The sequence below is a fragment of the Typopeltis vanoorti genome, unplaced genomic scaffold, assembly GCF_054136105.1.
Source record: "Typopeltis vanoorti isolate ZY-2024b unplaced genomic scaffold, IOZ_Tvanoo_1.0 HiC_scaffold_24, whole genome shotgun sequence".
NCBI classification, from domain to species: domain Eukaryota; kingdom Metazoa; phylum Arthropoda; class Arachnida; order Uropygi; family Thelyphonidae; genus Typopeltis; species Typopeltis vanoorti.
Window position 1 is genome coordinate 5,202,189 of NW_028328064.1, and position 24,684 is coordinate 5,226,872.

The following is a 24,684-nucleotide window of genomic DNA, read 5'->3' on the forward strand; positions in this document are numbered from 1 at the left end:
AAAGAGAAGTCAGACAGGGAGACTCTATGTCACCAAAATTATTTGCTACAGTCCTTGAATATGCTATGAGAAAATTGAACTGGGGGAAAAGAGGACTGAATATTGATGGAGAATACTTAAGCAGCTTACAATTCACTGATGATATCATTCTAATAGCGACATCACCAAAAGAACTAGAACACATGATTATTCAATTAAATGAAGTAAGTTTGGATATAGGCCTACAAATAAGTATAGATAAATCAAAAATAACGTGTAGTAGAAATACCCCAGAATGAAAATAAATTGAAATAAATGAAATAGAGATTGAAATAGTGATTTCCTTCAAATATCTAGGACAGATCATTACAAACAACCATAAACTTGATAATGAAATTTCAGATCCTGCTGAAATAACAGCAGGATTTAGAGTTTTTTTAGAGCAATTTACCAAATTTATAAATCTATAATTTACCATTATAGAGCAATTTACCAAACTGCCTAAAAAAAAAAAAAGATCTACAACGAATGTGTCTTCCAACAATGACCTATGGTAGTAAAACCTGAAGAAACTGAAAACAACACAAAGAAACATGGAAAGAGCCATTTTTGGAATAACCCAGTTAGATAATGGTTTTACATGTTTTAAAAGTTGCATGGTTTTGTTAAAGGTCGATCTTGCCTTAGCAATTTATTAGCGTCTTATAATGAATGACATCTGAGTTCAACAAAGGAAATGGCTACAGTGGTACTTCTGGATTTTGCTAAGGCTTTTAACAGGATACCCCATGGAATACTGTTGCGCAAATTGGAGCAGATGGAGATGAATACTAAACTGGTGATATGGATAGGAGAATGGCTCAGGGAGAGATACCAGAAGGTGGTGTATGGAGGAGCAGAGTCCAGGATGAGGCAGGTGACTAGTGGTGTGCCTCAGTGCTCTGTGCTTGGACCATTATTGTTTAATTTGTACATAAATGATATAGGAAATAACTTAAAGGGAAATATTCAGTTGTTTGCTGAAGATGCAAAGTTGGGTAGCGCAATAAAAAATCAAGCTGATATTGAGAGTTTACAGGATGATTTAAATAAGCTGGTAAAATGGGCAAAAGGAAATGGTTATGCATTTTGAGATTAAAAGATTATCAGCTGTGTACTACATTGGTGAAACGGCACTCCAAGAGATTGATGAGGTTAGGGACTTACGGGTGTTGGTAGATAGGGAGATGAAGTTCAGCAGACACATTAAGGTGTCCAGGATTGCACATAGGGTTATTGAATAACACACTAACATCCAGAGATAAAGAGGTTATTATTCCCCTTTATAAAGCTTTGGTACTTCCACATTTGGATTACTGTGCTCAGGTCTGGTCACCTGGATTCCTTGGAGATGAGGAGGTTGTGGAAAGGGTTCAGAGGAGAGTGACTAGGTTGTTGAGTGATGTAAAAAATGCCCCCTACGTTGATAGATTGAGAGCTTGTGGATTGCAGAGGGCAACTGATAGGCAGAGAAGAGAGGATATGATAGAAACATTTAAATTATTAAAAGATTTTTATAAGATTGATAGCAGGAGAAATGTTTCAGCTGTGTGATAGTGATGGAAGAACAAGAAGTCATCCCTAGAAATTAAGGAAAAGTGTGGTTAACAAGGGTGTGAGAACGAGGTTTTTTGCCTGGCAGGTGGTGAATGAGTGGAATGCATTGCCTGACTCAGTTGTGAGTTCTTCGTCTGTAAATGAATTCAAGAACAGATATGATAGATATTGTTTTGATAGTTTGGGTCTCCTGCGATGAGTCTGCTCACTCCATGGAGATACCCATAATAATAATAATAAAAAGAATAATACTTGGATAAGGAAGCAAACAAAGCTAATGGACGTTGCCTTAGTAATAAAAGGAAACAAATGGTGCTGGGCAGGACGTGATGAAAATGTGAAGGATTTGTGAACTGTTTGGCTAAATGAGAAGAATGAAAACGTCGACGTATGTGAGAAGTGTCGGGATAGGCTGGAGTGATTAGGAATGGAAGCAGACGTCGGGAACATAGCAGAAGAACTTCGGCAAAAGTTCGTGAAAATGAAAAGTGACCTTCATCTTCTGCAAGAGGAATTTGAAGTACTCAGTAAGGAGGTTCTGGAAATTAAGACTGAGTTAAATGTGTTGAATAGAGAAATTAGGACTATGAAGATTACTTTAGCTGAAGTAACTAGAACAGGATTAAATATGGGAGAGAGTCCTTGGTGATTGATGAAGAAATAAATAGTATGGGAGTGATTGGGAGTCAACAGAATGAATGCACAAGAGGTCTATAAGAAACGAGATGTCATGAGGGAGTAAGTAAAAGAGCGTTGAGTAACTCGGAGAGTCATGTTGAATAGCATAGAAAATGAGGCCGTGAGTAACACTTGTTTGGACTTGAATGAAGTTATGAGTGGTAAAATATATGGTGATTTTATGATTAAGAGTATGGAGAGCAGTACACCTGAGGAGTGCTATGATTAAGGGTATGGTGAGCGGTATGCCTAAGGAGTGCTAGGCTGGTGGAACAATAGAGAGAGAGAGTGGCTTTAGCAATAAAGAGAGGGCATGATGCAGAAAAGATGATAGTTATGATGGTTACAAATGACCTGAGTGGTAGTGTAAGTCGGGTAACAAAAGATTTAAGAACATTGTTAGATATCGCGAAGAAGAAAAGTGTCAATGGGAGGATAGTGTGTGTTGCCTCGTTTTGACAATTATGAGTTAAGTAGACAAGTGATGATAATGAATGATATGATTGCAAGAATGTGCAAAAAAAGAGGTCTGGAATTTGTTGATGTCTGGAGTGTGTTTGAAGGCAAAAGACAGTTGTATGCAAGAGATGGGTTGCATCTGAAGATGGAAGGTCATAAACAATTGAAGAAGTTACTGTTTTCTGAACAAGTTGAAGTAATTGGGCAGGGAAACTAAAATTGAAAAGGTTAAGTGTAAGAGAGAGAAACTTAAGCAGTGATTGTATATTTGTTGATCCTTATTCGCAGAATAAATTACAGAATAGAGAGGATAAAATCGGCATGGAACTACTGAAATCAGTAGAATGTATATCATTTCTAAAGCTTGTACAAGAACGAAAAGGAATCTGCAATTTTTGTATACTAATGCAAGAAGCATTTGAAATAAGAGGGAAGAATTTTTGGCATTAGTCAGTGCAATCTCACCAAAAGTTGTAGGAATCAGTGAAACGTGGCTGTCAGCAGAAGATGTTGTCACTGGAATTGAACGTGATGGGTACAGCATTTTCAGGAAGGATACAGAAGATAGAATGGGGGGGGGGAGTATACTGTTGATGATAGCTGATGAGTTGCAGCCAAAGAAAGTAGTATATCAAAATGATAGACATGTTAATGATAGTTCATTTGAGGCGGTCTAGTGTGAAATAGTGACATACGCAACTAAATATACAGTTGGTTGCTGCTATAGGCCAGGGGATTCAAGGGGCAATATTGAATTCATGCATCAACAAATTAGTGCAATGAGTGCAGGGTTAGTGATTATTATGGGGGATTTTAATTATGGTAATATCAATTGGAAGGAGGAAATATCACGTGGCAAAAAGGAAATGGAATTCATACACCTTCTAAGAGATAATTACTTGAAACAGCACATAACTCAAGGGACACGTGGTGTAAGAGTGTTGAACCTGGTCATTGGTTCAGAGGATATATGCATAAGTAAGGTGTCCTCGTTTCCCCGAGTTGGTGAGAGCGATCATGTAGTATTGACTTGGGAGGTTGCAAAATTTTTGAATGTGCAAAGGAATTGTCAGGCTGAGTAGTTCCTTTGCATAAAGGTGGCTCTAAAACTGCTGTAGTTAATTACAGACCAATCACCATCTCGGGTGTGGTGGTAAAAGTATTGAAAAAATTGGTTAGAGCCAAATTCAAGAATGGGTGGATCAGGATATGATACTCTATAGGGGCCAACATGGTTTTGTTAAAGGTTGAGCCTGCCTTAGCAATTTATTAACTTTTATAATAGAATGACATCTGAGTTGGACAAAGGAAATGGCTACACATAATATACTGACAAGTGGAGATAAGGAGACTTTATCCCTCTTTATAAGGTGATGATGTGGCTGCATTTTGATTGCTGTATGCACATTCAGTCACTTATATTTCTTGGGACTGAGGAGGTGGTGGAGAGGATCCAGAGATGAGTGACCAAGCCAGTGATTGATCTATGGAATGCTCTCTTTTCTCATAGAGAGCATTCCATAGATACTGAAGGTGTGTGGGTTGCAGAGTTTAGTTAACATGCAGAAGAAAGGTGACATGATAGAAACTTGTGAGTTACTAAAGAAGTTCTATAATGTTGATGCAAATATTTTTTTTTCAGTATGTGAAAAGTAGGGATAGAACAAGAGATCACCTCGAGAAATTGTATGTGCACATATGGTTAGTAAGGGTATATGGACTAGACCTTTTTGTTTATAGAGTGGTGAATGACTGAAATGGATTAGAATAGCTTTGAGTCCCGTAATAGTGAATAGGTTTAAGGAAAAGTATTACAGGTTTTATCTGGATAACAGTCAATGTAATAAATTTAGTTTAATCCTTTATACAAGTGTAAGCAAACAAAGTTTGCACCTGAAAATATCTTCAGGACTGAGGTAAGGTAGTGCAACACCAGGCAACTCCGAGCAAAGGTGGACCAAGCTCTCATCAATCCTTGTCTCAGTATCTCCCATAATGCAAAGCACATCTCCTTGCAGACATGTATACTACTATGCATAAAGGAAGGGGACACTACCTAGACCGGTTTCAACCTTTATTGAGGTCTCGTCAGTGGGAGGCACACCCAAACGTGGACATACTAAGGCAGAAGCAATAGGACAGTTCATATTTACCTATAGGAGTTGCCAACAGGTGTATCACCTTATTATTGAATTACTCTGGATTTAGAGAAAGATGTTGGAAGTTTATTTTTCACTTGGTTAGACTATAATAAATTTAGTTTAATCCTTTATCCAAGCGTAAGCAAACAAAGTTTGCGCCTGAAAATATCTTCAGGACTGAGGTAAGGTAGTGCAACACCAGGCAACTCCTCATCACTCCTCATGGATTGATGAGAGCTTGGTCCACCTTTGCTCGGAGTTGCCTGGTTTGCACTACCTTACCTCAGTCCTGAAGATATTTTCAGGCGCAAACTTTGTTTGCTTACACTTGGATAAAGGATTAAACTAAATTTATTATAGTCTAACCAAGTGAAAAATATACTTTCAACAGTCAATATAGTTGTTGTTTTTCCGCTCGGTTATACTATAAATTAAAAATACCAAGAAATTATACTTGGTTTAATCCTTTTTCGAAGTGTAAGCAAGCAAGTTTGCACTTGATCTATTTTCAGGACAGGGGCAACTCTTATAAAGAAGCTAATGACTTCACATCACTTGCCTTAGTATCCCATAATGCAAAGCACGTCTCCTTGCAGACATGTATAATGCTATGCATTATGGGTCACTACCCAGACTAGTTTCGACCTTTATTGAGGTCTCATCAGTCAATGTAGTTCTCCTACATTAAGTCTTTTGACTAAATGGAGATACCAATATAATATGACTAATAATAATAATAATGTTATTTATATTTACGTACTTATCTATTTTATTTATTTATATATAAAAAATCAAAAGAAATTAAAACGTAAGTTTTTATACAGTTTTGTTTTTTACACATTTGAATGTTGAGAAAGTGTGACATTTCTCTGAACTAAATGGAGATACCTGTGTAATACGAGTAATAATAATTGTTATTTATATGTATGCACTTATATTTTTTTTTTATTTATATATCAAAACTAAAAGATATAAAAACATAGGTTTTCATACTTTTTTTATCTTTTTTTTTTTGAATGTTGAGCAAGTCTGAGATTTATGTTTTCTTTCAGTTATTTATCTGAATAGATATGTAATATAACATAGTAAATTATTCTGAATTAAACTGCTCTTCTGTTCATTCATAGTGGGAAAGAAATCGGCACTCAGTACTTCAGCCTTAGTGATCGTTCTAGTCACTGTGGTGGGTGGAGTGTTTATCTTCTTTGCTCTTCTAGCCACTTGTTACAGGTAATACATGATTTTGGTAATTCTAGATAAAATGAATCACCGAATATAAAAAAAAAAAAAATGTTTCTCATTGTCTCTCATATATAATACCATGACTTTTTTCATTATTCATGTCATTGAAATTTTTATAAGTACTTATTAAATGCCAAGTGATTCTACAATGGCATTGTGTTATATTTACTGGAGGAAACATGAAGCTCTTCATTGGGACAGTCTTGTATTTTATATTTGTATTACTTTCCTTTCCATGAAATTCATTTAAAGATGTTTCAAGTGCAGGAAATATCAAGATATGCGAGAGTAAATAGTCCATAATTTCTTTAAATAGTGACTACAGTAACTAATACTAATACGGAGGATTCTGACGTGTAGAAGTAGGAAGATTCTTGTTCCGTTGTATAAGGTTTGATTAGGCCACATATGGACTATTGTGCCCAGATTTGATCGCCTGGTTTTCAGAAGGATGAAGAGATGTTGGAAAGGGTCCAAAGGTGACTGACTAAGGTAGTTTCTGACCTCTGGAATGTCAAGTATGAGAAAAGATTGAGAAAATGTAATTTGCAGAGTCTGGTGAATAGGAAGAAGAGGGGAGATATGATAGAGACCTACAAGTTGGTAAGGGGTTGTTATAGGATCAATGCTGGAGATGTTCTACAGAAAATAGTGGGAGATCAGGGGAGAACCAGAGGTCATCCCTGGAAACTGTATAAAGAGGGTGTGAGTAGGTGAGTGAAAGACAGGTTTTTTTCATGCAGAGTTGTAAATGATTGGAATGTCTTGCCTGAGAATGTGGTGTCTGCAAGGAATTCAAGTAGGTCTTAAACATACTCGTACGATGAGCTGTGTGTGTGTGATAAAAGGACCTCCCAGATGAGTCTTTGACTCCATGAGGTCTTGGGGTATTAATAATAATAATAATAATACATGGCAGAAGGCTGTCAAGGTGAAGGGTTGTATCATAATATTTCTCCAATATATGGTTTGTTACATATGTAACCACATGTTTAGATCACATTCCATACTCAGTCACTAGAGCTTTCTCCCTGTGATCTCTGCTTCTTTCCAGAAATGAGTCATACCCCCTAGGATTCAACAGTTTTCATTAAATGTGTATGCTAAATGTGACTACATCAGCATGGATAACAACTAATTTGTGTTGTTGAAGATGAATCAGGGTGTTTCTATACTAAGAAGGAAAAAACATAAATACAATCCATACGAGTGGCTCAAATTATGTACTGTAATTCATAAGCACTTCATTTTGCATTCTGATATTATTTTTATTATTATCATCATGTGACACCTCCAGGGAGCCCAAGGACTCATCAAGGGAGGGCACCTACTTTACAACTCAATTCACCAACTACAACAAACTTCAACTACACCAAAGCCATCTGCCGCCAACCACCACCACCACTTGTATTTTCACAGGCAATCACAAACATCCATGCCCATGGCGAGATTCGAACTTTCAGACTTTTGGCTTGAGAGTGGATACGCTACCCTTTCAACCAACCAGGCTGGCATATTATTATTATCACCCCAAGACCTCATGGAGTCAGACTCATCTGGGAGGTCCTTTTATCACGCACACATCTCATCATACCATGTCTTAAACACACTCAAACTCCTTGCAGACACCACACTCTGAGGCAAGGCATTCCAATCATTCACAACTCTGCACGAAAAAAACCTGCCTCTCACTCCCCTAATCACACCCTCTTTATATGGTTTCCAGGGATGACCTCTGGTTCTCTCCTGATCTCCCACTATTCTCTGTAGAACTTCTCCATCACTCTTCCTCCTGTCCACCAGACTCTGCAAATTACATCTTTTCAATCTTTCCTCATACTCGACATTCCAGACATCAGAAACTACCTTAGTCAGTTGCCTTTGGACACTTTCCAACATCTCTTCATCCTTCTGAAAACTCAGTGACCAAATCTGGGCACAATAGTCCATCTGGCCTAATCAAAGCCTTATACAACAGAACAAGAATCTCCCCACTTTTACATGTCAGAGTCCTCCGTCATTCCCAGAAGCCTTTGTGTTGTCTTCACAATTTTGGCAATGTGTCCCCTAAATTTTAGATCCTTATCCACTATCATCCCCAGATCACTTATTTCCTCTACCTCCAACAATATATTCTCATCAAGCATAAATTCTGCATCCCATCTTTGTTTTCCAAATTTTAAAACCTTACATTTTGCAACATTGAACTCACATCCCCATTTCCGTGCCAAATCACTCAATTTATTCAAGTCTTCTTGTAAGGGCACAATATCTTCACTACTCTTTATGGTTCGCCTCAACTTTGCATCATCTGCAAACAACTGAATATCTCCATCCAAATCTTTGCCAATATCATTAATATACAAGTTAAACAGTAATGGCCCTAAAACAGACCCCTAAGGCACTCCACTAGTGACTTTTCTTTTCCTGGATATTGCTTCCCCCATACACAACTTGTTGATACTTATCAGATAGCCAATCTCCAATCCAATGCACTAATCTAATATCCAACCCCATCTGCTCTGGTTTGACTGTCAGCTTATCATGAGGAACTTTAGCAAAAGGCTTTGAGAAATCCAAGTATTTTACTGTGTATCCTTCTCTCTGTCCAAGGAAGCAGTCACTTTATTGTAATAAGTAAGTAGATTACTAAAACATGACCTCCCTTTAGCAAATCCATGCTGTCCATCAAAGATAATACCATTGTTGTCAACCCAACTCTGGATCTTAGTTCTCACAAGCTTTTCCAACAACTTAACCACAACACAGATAGGCCTATAGTTTGATGCTTGAGTTCGATCACCTCCTTTATGAAGTGGCACAATCTTGCCCCCCTTCCACTCCTTAGGAACTTGACTAAGTGCAAGACTCGTATTAAAAAAATATGTCAAGGCAGGTGTCAACTCCCTGGCACATTCCTTCAGAACACGCGGTGATATATTATCAAGTCCCACAGCCTTATTTATATCTAGTTTACTCAACTCCCCAAACACCTCTTGCTCACTTACAGTCAGTCTCTCCTCCCATCATCAACTGCTCTCAATCTCTCCATGAATTTATGAACTGCTCATTAAGTATCTCCACCACACATTCTGCAACAGCTGTCTTTATACCATTTTCTCCAATCATTGTCATCTTTCCATAATCATTCTTTCTTTTGCTGGCTACATATCGTAAGAACTCCCTACGATTCTTTTTGGCTTCATTAGCTAACTGCTGTTCATACCTCTCTTTAGTTACTCTCACCAACCAAGTCACCCTCCTTGCCTGGTCTTTGTAGACCTCATGAAATTGGTTATTTCCACTTCTCTTATGCTGCCTCCACAATACCCTTTTTCTCTGTATCGCATGCTTAATCTCTTTATTCATCCATCTCACACCTACCTTATTTAACCTTCTCACCCTTGGAATACATTTAGATATTGCATCTACTAGATAGTTTTTTAAAATCCCCCAAGCTGCATTGATCTCTTTTCCAGCTAACTCCTCATTCCACGCTACATCCGCAAGCTGTCTCCTGAGCTCTTCATAATCACCCCCCCCCCCCCCGTAGTTCCACATATACCCTTTTCTCACAGTGGTCAATGGATGTGGGCAAGGCAGGATATTTAGTTGGATCTTATTATATGCTAGTGAACACAGAGGGATGATGAGCAGGAAATGTTTAGGCAGATTTCACAGGTGCAAAGTGAATAATTATGGGAGATTTTAACTAAAGCAGTATAAATAAAAATTTTGGATTTCGTTGTATCATCAGATGTCTTGATTGTAACTGAGATATCAGCCTTGCCCTCAGTTGGAGAGTAGCCTTGTTTCAATGGCTTCTAGCAGTAAACATGAAAAGGTATCAAGAAGAATTAGAATTAATGTGGTATTATAAGGCAGGTAACTATAATAATCTGAGAAATCATCTTGAGGTAATTCAATGGATCGAAGAATTGAAATGGAGGGATATCAGTAGTTAATGGGTACTAATTAAGAAATATTTATCAGCATTAATGGCAAATTGCATTCCTCAAGTGGAAAAAATAATGATATAAAGTGGATAACTAATGAAAGCAAACAGGAACTGCAGATGAAAATGGGCTTATGGAAAAAAAAAGTATAAATTGAGAAGTAGAGAACATGTATAAGACTCAATCCAGAAAAGTGATTAGTATAATAAGGAAGACAAAAATAGAATACGAGAAGAATCTAAGACTGTAATCCAAGAAAAATCCTAAAAATTTCTTTTTTGGAAATATACCCCTCCCCCCAATAATTTTTTTTTATTGGGGGGGGGGGGTATAGGGGCGCCAACTAAAGTTTTGCACACAGGTACCGGACACTACTGGCATGCCCCTGCCTCCATGGAGGTGGCACTCTCATTGTGGGAGTTTCATTCAACTGACAACATATTTATCATATAGAATCTTAAAATCCTTAGAGATTAGAGAACAGAAGGAGGGTTGGTGGTGGAATAATAAAGTACAAGAAGCACGGCTAAGAGGAGGAAAGTACGGTTAAGAGGAAGGCAAAGCAGAAGTGGAAACGAGTCAAGAGTGGAAGAGGACAGAGAGAGAAAGCAAGAAGCCAGGAGAGTTGTTATGTAGTCAAAGGCCATGGCATATCAAGATCTTTATGATCAATTAGAAACAAAGGAAGGACAGAAAAAAATTTATCGATTTGCAAAATGTGGAAATTAAGCATCAAAGGACATCTTACATGTGAGGCATATCAAAGACTCTGGAGGAAGAGTATTAAGGAGGGATGTTGATGTAAGAAACAGATTGAGAATATATTTTGAAGGGCTTTTGAATGAGGAAAGCATGAGGACTCGCAAAGAAGATGGGCAGCCTTATAAGAGGATGGTGCAGAACATTAGTAGAGTGGAAGTGAAGGAGGCCATAAAGTGGATGAAGAATGGAAAATCAGTGGGCCCTGACAAGATCTCACTGGAGGCAGGGAAGGCACTGGGGGAAGAGGGAATTGACTGACCTATTCCTAAAAGTTTGCTATCAGGAAAATATTCCCAAGAAGTGGAAGGAAAGTACTCTTGTCCCCATCTACAAGGGTAACGGGGATGCACAAGACTGTAAGAATTATAAAGGAATAAAGTTGATGTCCCACACAATGAAAATTCTAGAAAGGGTTCTCGATGGAAGACTGAGGAAGGAGGTAAAGATTGCAAAGGAACAATTTGGCTTCATGCCTGGTCGATCAACGACAGATGCTATCTTTGGGTTACAGCAGATGATGGAAAAGTTTTGAGAGAAACGATGGGAGCTACATCTGGTATTTATTGATCTGGAGAAATTGTTCGATAGAGTGCCAAGGCAAGAAGTCTGTAGGTGTCTGAGGGAGAAGTTAACGGAGAAATATGTCAGGTTGGTTCAGAAGATGTACAGAAATGTGAAGACGAGTTCGGTACCTACCTGGGATGAAAGAAAATTTTCAAGTGACAATTGGCTTGCATCAAGTCCGTTCCTGTTTAATATTGTGATGGAGGTGGTTACGGAGGAGGTGAGAGAAAATGTGCCTTGGACAGTGTTGTATGTGGATAACATCATGCTGTGTACAGAATCAAAAGAAGAAGTGGCAGCTAAACTGGAAAGATGGAGGAAAGTAATTGGAGAGAGAGAGGTATGACACTGAGCAGAAGTAAGACAGAGTATATGTGTTGCAAAGTGGATGGCAGCCAGGAGGCAGATCTGGAGCTAGAAAGAAATGTCATCAGGAAGGTTAGGAACTTTAGATAGGTTCAACAGTGAAAGAGGATCGAGAGGCTGAGAAGGAAGTGGGATGCGGGATGGAGGAACTGGAGAGGGAGAGACATGGCTAGAGTGCTATGATATAAGAGGGTGCCGATCAATCTAAAAGCCAAAATTTACAGGACTGTAGTAAGACCAACTGTAATGTGTGCTATGGAAACTGTGGCCCTGAGGAAAAATAACATCAGCAGGATTCAGGTAGCAGAGATGAGAATGCTTAAGTAGATGTGCGGTGTGAGAAAGGATCATCTGAGAAATGACTATGTAAGGAGAAGGGTGAAAATTATGAACTTAGGAGTGAAGATACAGGAAGCAAGATTGAGATGGTTTGGTCATGTGATGAGGAGGGAGGACGAGTATGTGGGAAGAAAGGCCATGCAGATGGATGTGCAGCGGGGTGGGAGGAAGCGTGGGCGGCCACAGAAGAGATGGAGGGAGCTAGTGAAGGAGGACTTGAGGATAAAGAACTTGGATGTAGTTACAGCCCTAGACAGGAGGATGTGGAGAAGACTCACTGAGAACAGTGACCCTACTTAAGTGGGACAAGTTGCATAAGAAGAAGAATCTTAAAATCCTTAACACTCCTTACATTAACAACACATTCTGGTAATACGTTCAATTCACTGACAATTCTCCATGTAAAAAATCTACTCCTCACACCCCTCTTCGCCACACTTTTACATAACTTCCAGGGATGTCCTCTGGTTCTTCCCTTCTCACCTTCTACTCTTTTTATAATCCCTGCTGGATTAATCTGATAAAATCTGATAAGGTGTGACACATTTTGGCTACTCTTATATGGAAATATGGCTTCTGCATTACTTCAACCGTAGTATCACCTCTGGATCTGGCTCTCACTGACGAGATCTCGGTTTTTGGCAAGATAAGCAGTTTGATTTTCATTCTTTTGTTTTTCACTTTAATTTATTTTACTGGTGCTAGCAGTGGTTTCATCCCCACTATCACTAGTTTCTTTTAATAAATATTAGGATTGCTGGTAGTGCAGTTAATATCTGCATTACAGGATAACTTTTAGCGATATCATGGCCGGCATTTATAATAGCTCAAACAAACATTTGCTGGTGGTGTAGAATTATTTCTGTATCACAGGATTATTTTATTCTCAGTCTTATGACTGAGAATATCATGCTGAAAGTTTTTTTTTCCTTCTAATTAAATGCAAAGGTTATAGGCTTTTTCCTCACTTGAGATAATGGACCAATTCCTCCAAGGGTGCGAACTCTAGGAATTGAAATTCCCGGATGTGAAGAAGTGAGACAGGTAACTAAGGTTTTAAAAGAGATAGTTGGTGCAAACAAGATTTATTCTTTCACCCCTTACAGCGGAGGGGGATATTTAATTGTAGTTAAAGATGTGGAAACAAGGGACAAACTATTACAGGATTTTAGTTTTGAAGGTAGCACAGTTATTCCTGTAATGGTTGGGAGCCAGATGAAAACTGTAAAAATCAAAAGATTTCCATTGAAATATATAGAGAATAGTAATGAAATTCTTATACAGACATTTTCGAAATGGGGTAAGATTAGTAGTATACGAAAGAGTTTGTTAAGTGAAGATCCAAATTGGTTTTCTGGTGATGTCACCTTCAAAATGGATATGAAGACACCCGTACCAAATTTTGTCAACATCGGTATAAACTGAGTTATGGTAAACTATCCCGGAATACAAAGTCAATACCTGCGTTGCAGTTCATACGATCACTTAGGTAGTAATAACTGCTCCAAATCTAAATATTTCAACTACATGGAGATCGGACATATCGCTAATCAGTGCCCCTGTCAGAAATGCGAAAGTTCTGAACACCACATAAACACCTGTCCTTTTAGAACTTTGGCAGAAAAAGTGGAAGCTCCTGTAGAGCCAATTAGAACAGCATATATATCAGAGAGGCATAATGAGGAATTTCCTGATCTTCCAATTCAGTGTAGTAAAGACAGCGCTTTTAAGCAAACTACACTTGGTAAAATCACAAAAATTGCGCTACCAAATCAATTAGAAATTAGCCCCAAAATTGCAGATTTGCAGGAGCAACTTTCCCAGTCAAATACTGATTGAAAATCAGTTGAAATTACCAATAATGAACCTAATATAACAACTGAACAGGTACACAATGAAATGCAAAAACATTCAACTGTTCTAAAAGGAGAAACTTGAGAAGAAACAGAATGGCAAGTGAGACAACTGAAAGAACTTAATATGCAGACAAGATCATCAAAAAGGAAAGATGGATTAATAAAAAAAATTGAAGATAAACAAAAAAAATTAAAAAAAAAAATAACTATGTTTAAAAGAAAAAGAAATAATAAAAAGTGCAAAGATGGAGAAGGCTGTGGATCATCAAATGAAAACTCTTCAGGCGCAGAAGAGTTTATGGATTATGAAGAACCAATCATGCTAATAAAGAGAAAGCAAGAGATACAACTAAAGAAAATATAATAAAGATTATTGATTCAAAGGTTTCTCGGTACAGTTATCATCCATATGAAAAGAAAATAACTAGCTTCCAAATCAAAAATGATAGGCATGAAATGAAGTAATAGAAAGCAACTGGAAAAAACTGGAAAACAGTTTACAAGAAGCAGGTTACACAATTGCTTCTTCACAGATTGAAGACCTCATCATGTTCATCCAAAATTTAGAAGTTAAAGACTTACCAGTGACATTTCAATAATCATAGCATCTCCTTTCTGCATTGCCTCATTAAATGTACGAGAATTCCACGGGCAAATTAAACAAGAAACTATATGAAACTTATGATCTGAATTAACATCAGGTTTTTGTTTCTCCAAGAAACATACTTCTGCAGATATAAAAAGTTTAACAGATAGAGATCCACTTCTTTCTTATTGGAGCTTTTGAAGATTTAAGAGAGCTGGAGTAGGAGTTCTTATTCTTGCACCCCTTCTTGGGTCATTCTGTAATATCCAAAGGAATGCAGAAGGGTGAAACTTGACAAACTAGATTGGAAATACTGTGGATGTGTAATAAAGTTTATAAATGTTTATGTTCCATCCAATGGAACAGTTAGCGAAAATTCTTCCTGGAATTGGAGCCATATTTATATTGCGCCCACTACATCATAGCAGTTGGAGACTAGAACTGTATTAAACCCCACATTAGACAAAATAGGAGGACACCTCAGGAGTGGAAAAGTGGGATATGCACAGTTAAAAACATTTCTTGACAATGTTCAACCAGTAGACATATGGAGGATTCACAATCCTAATCTCCAGGCATACATGAATCAAGGTATTGATACTCGTATTGATCGAATTTATATCTCTTCTTCCCTCATAAATAGGATAATTCAGATAAAACATCTGGACATCAACATGTCAGATCATAATCTAGTTTTACTTAAGTTCCACTGCATGGAAAAAGTAGAGATCTCTTCTGGACCATGGAGACTTTCACCAAATTTTCCATTGATCTTTTTAACCAAATATCAGACCTTCTGTTTGAATTGGAATTGGGATTTGGGATTAAAATTCAAACAAGCAGTAAAGCAGAATATAATGGAATGGGGAAAGGAACAGGCTTTCTTCAAAAGGAAAAAGTTGAAAGACCTGTATAAAGAGAAAAGCTAGTTTGTAACAAACCAATGCAATGGTATAGAACAGCGCTTCCCAAACTGTGGGCTGCAGTCCCCTTGGGGGCCGTTAGTTTTGTTGAGGGGAGGACATGAAATAATGAAAACAAATTTCAAATGTTTTAAGACTAAATGTGCCATGTCAAATGTGTATATAAGATGCTAAAAATGTAATATTTGCATTTGATTTTTGCAATATTCGCTGTGTATGTTTTGTATTGAATATAAATATAATAAATATTATAATAATATATGTCTATATTACGATTTTTTTTTCAATGTGGGCCGTGAAATATTTTTATTTTTCAAAGGGGGGCCTTTACATCCTTAAGTTTGGGAAGCACTGGTATAGAATGTAGCAACATCATTAAAAACATTAACATACAGATAAAACTGGAAAGGCAGAAACAAGTAGAAGAAAGAAATTTTAAGATAAGAATACAACGGCACTTAGCAGATAGCCCTTCAGCTGCATTCTTCAATACACAATTTACAAAATTTCACAACGAAAGGACTATTACTCAAATATGTGCTGATGGAGAAGACATGTCCGCCACTAAAGACATCCTTGACTCCTTTCAAAAAACTACAAAAATCTGTTTGAAGACAATAGTACTGTTGGAAATTATAACTCTTGGAACATTAACAGCTTTCCTGTTCATATCCAAGATGGACTTGGCAGACCATTACAGCATCTGAAGTTACCACAGCCTATGAAGAATGCCAGACAAGAAAATCACCAGGCTCTGATGGTCTATGGATAGAACTTTCTCGCAAGGCCTGGGATTTTATTCTTCCCATTCTAGTTACACTATTTAATTCCTTTCTCTCATCAGGACACATACCAAGTGAATTTGTAGCAAGCCATGCTGTCCTCATTCCTAAACCTAATAGAGATCACACCTTAATCAGCAGCTGGAGACCTATTTCTGTATCTAATACTGCTAGAAGATATTTTTCCACATTATCAATAACAGGCTCAAAGTGGGAATGAGATACATAATTAAAATCACACAGGTGTATGGAGTACCAGGTCGAGCAGTAGAATTTAATCTATTTCTGCCATGTGATCTAATCCGCTTAGTTAACACGAAAAAGCAGTCGATGGCAGTGATAATGTCCAGCATCCCTTTCTATTCCACATGCTCCAGCAAATTGGTGTAGATAAAAAAACTGCTATCTGCTATCCGTTATCAAAGGAGCCTATGCCAATTCAACTGCCCACCTCCTAGTTAATTGGTTCCTTCCAGACCCAGTAAAAATTCAAAAAGGAGTCAAGTGAGGTTGCTCTCTCAGTCCACTGCTTTTTGCATTGGTTCTTGAATCTTTCTTAAAACAATTCAACAATACACATGCTGTGCAAAGAATAACAGTTCCTTCAACTAAAAAGGAAAATAAGGTATTAGCATATGCTGATGATGTAGTCGGAATGTTGAAGGATTACAATTCCATATATATATTTTTTGGTATTTTGGAAAAATTCAGCAAAAGCAGCGGATTAACTAGTAATGCAGATAAGACAAAATTAAAAGTTTTTGGAAAGTGGGATCTTGGAGGCATTCCTTTTGGACGAGAGAACCCCTCATTATACTTGGAATTCCCTTCTCCATTTACCCAATATTACCAGTCCAAGAACTTATATACAAGAACTTAGAAATGTTACTGGAAAATATGGCTACTCTCCTTTTCTTCTAAAGCCATAGTTCTCGAAACCATAATCTTTCCTTCCCAGTTGTACATAATAAATATTACAGACATCACAGAAGCTGAAGAAAAGCAATTATATAGTAAACCTTTGCAATTTTTTTGGTCCAGCCGATACCAAGAAGTTAAAAAGGAATTTCTTCAACTATCAACGAAGCATGGAGGATTCGGACTTCCAGTCTTAAAATTCTGCTATCTAAGTAACACAGCTTCTAAAATCCATAAAATATTGCAGACTAATCACACATGTGCAGACCTTCTCCAGTACTACTTGAGTTTTCATCTTCACCTGTTTGGAGTTAATGATTATACAGGTCCAAAAGCTGAGATTGTTCCCGAATATTACAACACTCTGCTTAATTCTAAGACTGCAAACACTCTGGAATTGACATTCTTTCCATAAAAATAATTAAAATTTGGTACAAAGAAATCTTTAATATTTTTCATCGCAAAGATCCACATTTGGGTAATGAGAAGAATATTTTGTTTCATAACTTCGAAGGGTACCCTAACAAGAGGGATCTTGCTTGGAGAATTGCATATGGCTGCCTCCTAGTCAATACTCAAATGGAGGTACTTTAACATCAGAGATCCAATCTGTGACATCTGTTGCTGATTGGAAACAGTAGAACATGCATTCTACATCTGCCCTCTTGCTCTGTGTATTTGGAACAGATTATGTAATGTGTTGGGCATTCTATTACTTACAACAGAAAGGTTATCCTTTCTATGCTCCAGAAGATGACCTTGATATGAAGGTCGAAACGTCGAGTGTTGATTTTGGTTTATATTAAACTAAAGTTTTACTCAAACACTGTAGTTGTCTCCATAATTTTCCAAAATGTAGAACAGGTAATCTTTTTACAATACCCACCACCTGTCAGCAATGGAAAGAGAATTTTGATTTTTATAATTAATGAATTAAAATACCATTCATGGAAGGTTAGAAAGAAACATGGATTTGAAAAACAGCAATATGACATCCAAATGCTTTATAATATTGTATTGTGGAAATTTTATTGTTCATTCAGATGATTTTTGTATATAAAAAGAAGCATTCTTGGAGATATATTGAATTTATGACTAGATGGAGTAGAGCATCCACATTATGCGATATTCACCAGTGGGAGATAAAATTCTGTCTATTCTTGCTATGAGAGGTTTTTTAAATAGTTCCATCCTGTTAATTCAGTGTGGTCTTATAGTCAATTGCAGGGATGACTGGAGAGCAATCCCATTCAGAGAAGGCCAACTCAAGGCAGTTAACCCAGATGGGGCTAACCACCTGAGTTACAGTCATCTTTGCGCTTTAGTTTCAATTGGTCTTTTAGTTGTTTATCTATATGAGATTGGTAAAAAAGGAAAACTGATAGCTTTTGGCTATATTATGATATAAAAGAGTTGATGCCATTTCTTTACCTCTCATGCTATCTATCTCTCTTTCTTTCTCCTAATCCTATCAAGCTCTCTTGCACCCCTGTACTAACTACTCTAGGCCAATGATGAGCAATCATTTACTTTTTCACCTCAGTAAAGGTCAAAACCAGTCTGGGTAGTGACCCTTTTCATAATGCATAACATCATACATGTCTGTAAGGATATGTCCTTTGCATTATGGGTTACTAAGGCAAGTGATGTAAAGTCATTAGCCTCTATATACAAGTTTCCCCTGTCCTGAAAATACTTCAGGTACAAACTTGGTTTGCTTACACTTGGATAAAGGATTAAAGCAAGAATATAATTTCTTGGCATCTTTAATTTATAGTTTTGCTGCAGTCTTGTGTAATATGCAATGGAGGGGATTTTCAGGAAGCATTTAGTATTTTTTTTTCCTATTCCATGGGGATTATAGCCATTGGCTAAGAAAGTGTGATGCAAGTAAGTGAGTTCAGTGGTAAGCGCATTGTCATTGAAACAGATGGCTCAGGCTCTGTGAGTTATTGTCTTTAGGATACCATACAAGAGTGGTCTGTATAGATTTAAATATTGAGATATAAGTAAACAACATAAGAATAAAATTAAATAACAGATGACACTTATGTTATATTATTTATTTAATATTTGCAGAATTTTCAGCTAGGTTTCATAGTCAATTATCAATACAGTTGAAAAGAGTTAAACATAAAAATAATAACACTAATTATTATATAATTAGTGTTATTATTGTAATTAGTGTTATTAGTAGTGCCAGCCTGGTTGGCCAAGTGGTTTGGTTACCCGCTTTCCATCCAAAAGACTGCAGGTTCAAATCCTGCCGTGGGCATGGATGTTTGTGATTGTCTGTGAAAGTACTAGTGGTGTTAGTCGGTGTTAGATGATGAAGGTTGGTGGAGTAGTGAGACGAAGAGTTCTAGAGTAGATGCCCTCCCTCAATGAGTCTTTGGACTCCCTGGAGGTGTGATGTAATAATAATAATAATAATGTCCAGAAATTACAAGCATATGATAATATGTGTTACCACCTACAGAAGATAATATCATCTACACCTATCAAAATTCAATGAAATAAAATTTAAATAATTACAATTTTATGAAACATATGAATGAGAAGGAGTGTTATTTAGGTTGACTTTCCAAAACTGAGAAAGTTTAAGGCAATCATTTTTGTTGAGGTTAGGATTGTGGATGTATGCTTCACAACTTTCTTTATATAATTTTTCCCTAAGAAAATAATTTTTGTGTAGGACTTTGGCTTTATTCCAATGAATTCCATATCTGGTTGACAAAGTATAGCTATCTAAACCAGACTTATCTGACTCTTGAAGTAAAATATACTTTCCTCTTGCATGACTACCACATCTGCACTATTACTAGTAATCCTTCCCAGTTTCACATCATCTGTAAACAACTGAATATTCCCCTGCAATCCACTGGCAATGTAATTGATATAAAGGTTAAACAATATAGGTCCCAGTACTGAGCCCTGTGGGACCCCACTTGTAATCCTCTGCCTCCTTGAAACTGCCCCACCATGCACAACTCTCTGATAGCTGTCAGACAGCCAATCCTGAATCCAGTTGACCAACCTGACATCCAAACCCATGTGCTGCAACTTAAATATCAGCTTATCATGTTGTACCTTGTCAAATGCCTTCTCTAAATCCAAGAAAATGGCAGTATATGCCTTTCCCTCATCTACTGCTCTTGTAACTTTATTATAAAAGGCTAGCATATTACTAAAATAAGATGAAGAAACATTAAAAAAGTGAAAGGTTCATCATGCTTTAGCTCCCCGACTTTTTGGTCTTCTGAATCCATGGAGATACCCACATAATAATAAAATTATGAAAGATCTCTGTGAGATGTCTGAAATGTAGTAATTCCATGTGAAATTTTCCTTTTAAGAAACTAGAGTTTTGCATACCAAAAAACAGGTTTACAGGACCAATTTTAGCTCTCCCTTCCCTGTTAGACAGCAATTGTTATAGTAAAAAATTATATTTGCAGTGCCATTTTTTTCTCTAATGCTATATATTGGACAAATTACATGTTCAAGAAAGGCATTAAGGTAAACCTTAATTGCTCTCCAGTCATCCTTGCAAATTTACCATATTTGGGGTGAAAGTGGAGCATTGCTTAAAATTAATTGGTTTACAGCAAGAATTATCATATGTTGCCAAAACTTATGTTATCAATCGATAACATAAGATATGGCAACATATAGTTGTAGCACACTGTGGTTGTTATCATTAAAAAATGAAAACAGAATGGTGAAAGGAAATCCAGGAAGCAGTCCAGCAAATCACATAAAGTGATGGAAAGGGATAGAAGAGTGCTAACAATAGTTGTGCATCTGTGGATTCTCTAAAACCAGTGTTTCCTGTCATCCAAGTGCACAGAACTCCTGGTACATTATATTCTGTCACTAGTTTGTGAGAATCTGTAGAACTCATCAACCTTAATTTTTATGGAATGCCTGCTGTGTTTCATGCATATTACATACTGTGGTACATAATACAAACATATCATCCAGAGTTGGAATGCTATAGTACAGAGTGACAACTTGCCATATTTACTCGAATATAACTCACACTTTTTTCCCAAAAAATGAAAGTTAAAAAATCATGATGTGAGATATATGTGGGGATTTTCGTAAACTAAAATTTTTCAGGAAAAAACTAAATTGTCGTTTATAATTAAATCCTCAGTATTCATTATAATTTATAATTGCTCATAGTGAGTTTGAAGCCATCTGGTGTGAGGTGCCAACAAGATTAATTACATAGTGGGGTGTTGTTACAGACGTGATGGATTGGTTGCTAGTGATGAAGAAATGATGGTTGCTAGTGATGAAAGTTAAAAAATCATGATGTGAGATATATGTGGGGATTTTCGTAAACTAAAGTTTTTCAGGAAAAAACTAAATTGTCGTTTATAATTAAATCCTCAGTATTCATTATAATTTATAATTGCTCATAGTGAGTTTGAAGCCATCTGGCGTGAGGTGCCAACAAGATCAATTACATAGTGGGGTGTTGTTACAGACGTAATGGATTGGTTGCTAGTGATGAAGAAATGCATCACCAAATAGACAAGATGAGTGCTAAAAGAGTAATCATAATGGGAGACATAATTATCCAAATATTAATACTCACTTGGGAAGTGACTAAGTTTATGAATGTTCAATTCAGATTACATGCTGAACTACAAAGCAGAAAATTATGACCAGCTGAGGAGTATACTGAATTCAGTGGAATAGGATTGGTTGATGGATGGGAAGAATATCAACAGTGCATGGGAAGCATTTAAACAATACTTAAATGATGCCATATCAGAGTGTATCCCAAGAGTTTAAAGAATAAATAGGATAGGAGTCAAATGGATGTGTAATCTTATTAAGCAAAAGATTCGTTAGAAAGGATTGATGTGGAAGGAATACCGTATGCATAAGGATGATGTGTATTATGAAAATTATAAACAGCAGGCCTAGAAGAGTCACAACTGTTGTATGGAAAGCAAAGTCTGAGTATGAAAAGAAACTGGCTCTGCATGCTAAAGATAACCCACTAGAATTCTGTCGATATGCTGCAAGTAAAAGAAAAAATGAATATGAAAGAATAACTCTTCTAAATGCAGATGGCATGTGGGTTACAGATGCAGAAGTTGTTGAACTAATGATTGCGCATTTTGTTAAAAGCTATCAACCTGGTGTACGCAACATTGAGCTCACTGCCACCTTTTCACTGGATGAAGAAATTCAGGTGTATGAGGACGAGGTGTTAGAGCTGTTGCACAAACTGAATAAGAATTCAGCAATAGGGACTGATGGGATATCAGCACGTGTGCTAAAAGAGTGTTCAGCTGAACTGTCTATTCCTTTGACCAGACTGTTTAATACGAGTCTGAGAACAGGGAAGATTCTGCAGGAATGGAAAGAATGTTTGATAATTCCATTGCATAAGCATGATGCAAAGACCAATGTATCCAACTATCGACCAATTAGTATCTCAGGAGTGGTGTTGAAGATTTTGGAAAAATTGGTTAGGGCTCGCATTCAGAAATGGGTTGAGTTTACTAAGGGAAGGTCATGTTTTAGTAACTTGCTCACATTCTATAACAATGTTAGAATTGAAGTAGACGAGGGGAATGGATACACCATTATACTTTTAGATTTTGCTAAGGCTTTTGACAGAATACAGCATGGTGGACTGTTGCATAAATCGGAGAATATTGGTTTGGATTATAGAATATGAGCATGGATAAGAGGATAATTGACTGACAGATATCAGGGATGTGAGTCTGCAAGAATTAAGGAATGTAACCATCAAATTCTTAAATCTCTCATCCAGACTCACCTTCTGGGAATGGATATCACAGCTCAGTTAAATGACTACCTCAATGCTGATTTCTCTGAACACTTGATGCCTCGTCAACATCAGCCTACGTCTCGTTCTACAATGAATTGTCAAATAGGAAGCAAAGGAAGAGGGCCTATGCAGGTCCTATATAAAAAGAATATAGGGCAATGTACCAAGACCATCCTTGATGGTGCTTCCCCTCCACCTCTAGCAGACTTACATGATGATTTTGTTAAATTCTGGAGTACAGTCTTTTCTGCTCCACTTCCACACTTCCCTGATGATTAGCAACCTACAATATTGAGGTCCATTCCTGCCCTTCAAATATACTAGTCTATCTCCATCCAGGAGATCAAAGAAGCTCTTCCATCCAATTTCTCTGCCTCCGGACTTGATGGCTTTCCTGCAACTAGGCTTCGAAAGGTGCCATTGAAGATTCTTCAAGACTTGTTGGACATTCTCCTTTCCAGTAAAGCAATACCACCATACCTACTCAAGTTCAAGAACTATCTTCATTCCGAAGAAAGAAACTTCAAGCCATGCATCAGACTTTAGACCTATTACCATCTCCCCTGTGATACTTAGACTCTATCATAAAATCTTAGTTAAACGACTTCAGCAACATATACAGCATGATTATAGACAGAGAGCTTTTGTCCCTTTGGATGGCTGTGCCGAGAATATTTCTTTCTTCTCTTCTCTCTGATTCCCGCCGCTGCCTTAAGCCTCTGTATATGGCGTTCCTAGACCTCCAAAAGGCCTTTGATAGCATCTCCCTTCCTGCTCTCCATCGAGCGCTGTCTATTGCTGGATGTCCAGAACCCTTTATTTCCTATGTTATGGAGCTATACTTGGGTAGCTCCATCACTATCACTACAGGGTCCTGTGTGACTTCTATTCCCGCAGTGCGGGGTGTTCGTCAGGGTGATCCTCTGTCTCCCCCCTTTTCTTTAACTGCTTCATAGATGAGTTTCTTCACTCTCTTCCTAGCCATATAGGCTACTCTCTAGGCATTTCTTCCTTTCATGCTATGGCCTTTGTGGGCGATCTTATTCTCGTAGCCTCTACTAAGATAGGCTTGCAGGAACTCCTTGACGGGCAGTTGACTTCTTCTCTATTCAAGGCCTTTCTATTAATGTAGAGAAGTCCTGGGAAGGTCTTCTGTCCCTTTTATCCTAGAAGCTGGGATCGCTTTGAGGAAAGCTCCTCTCAAGCCCAGCAAAGACTGTTTCTCCTTTCCCACTATCTCCTGCCTCAATTTGGTGCTTGGTAGAACATATATCTCGTTACTGTCCTGAATGGACAGGGCTATCCATTCAGCTGTGGAATCATGGCTCTGACTGCTGCCTGACACCCCTACTACATATTTCCATGCGAGGGTGAACAACGGCAGGCTTGAGGGTTCTATCACTTGGCTGATCCCACGCCTGCGGCTGTCCAGAATCACGAAGTTAGAACTATATTCTTCCCCTATCTGCAGAGAGGCTTTCTGTAGCCCATTAATACAAGAAGACTTAAGGCGGGCTAAAGGCTGGTCCCATTATCAAGGTACCTTAATTGAGTCAGCACCCACAGAACACAAGAGATGGGCATCTCTGCTGCACTGTCCTGTAGATGGTGCTCCTTTAAAAGAGTGGTGCCTCTTTAACATGATTGGGTAAGCGATGGCACCAGACTCCTCCCTGGGTTTGAGTATATTGACCTTATCAGGACAAGGATCAGTGCCCT

General features: G+C 37.6%; 1 protein-coding gene across 2 annotated transcripts in view; it reads left to right on the top strand.

Annotated features, from left to right (window-relative positions):
* Positions 1 to 24,684, top strand: part of LOC150092192 (disintegrin and metalloproteinase domain-containing protein 11-like) — a 1,236,934-nt gene that overhangs the window by 860,714 nt on the left and 351,536 nt on the right. For both annotated transcript variants that reach the window (XM_090415260.1, XM_090415259.1), the window contains exon 27: positions 5,981 to 6,083. In XM_090415260.1, coding sequence (XP_090271386.1) covers positions 5,981 to 6,083 — 103 coding nt within the window. The remainder of the gene's footprint in view (positions 1 to 5,980; positions 6,084 to 24,684) is intronic.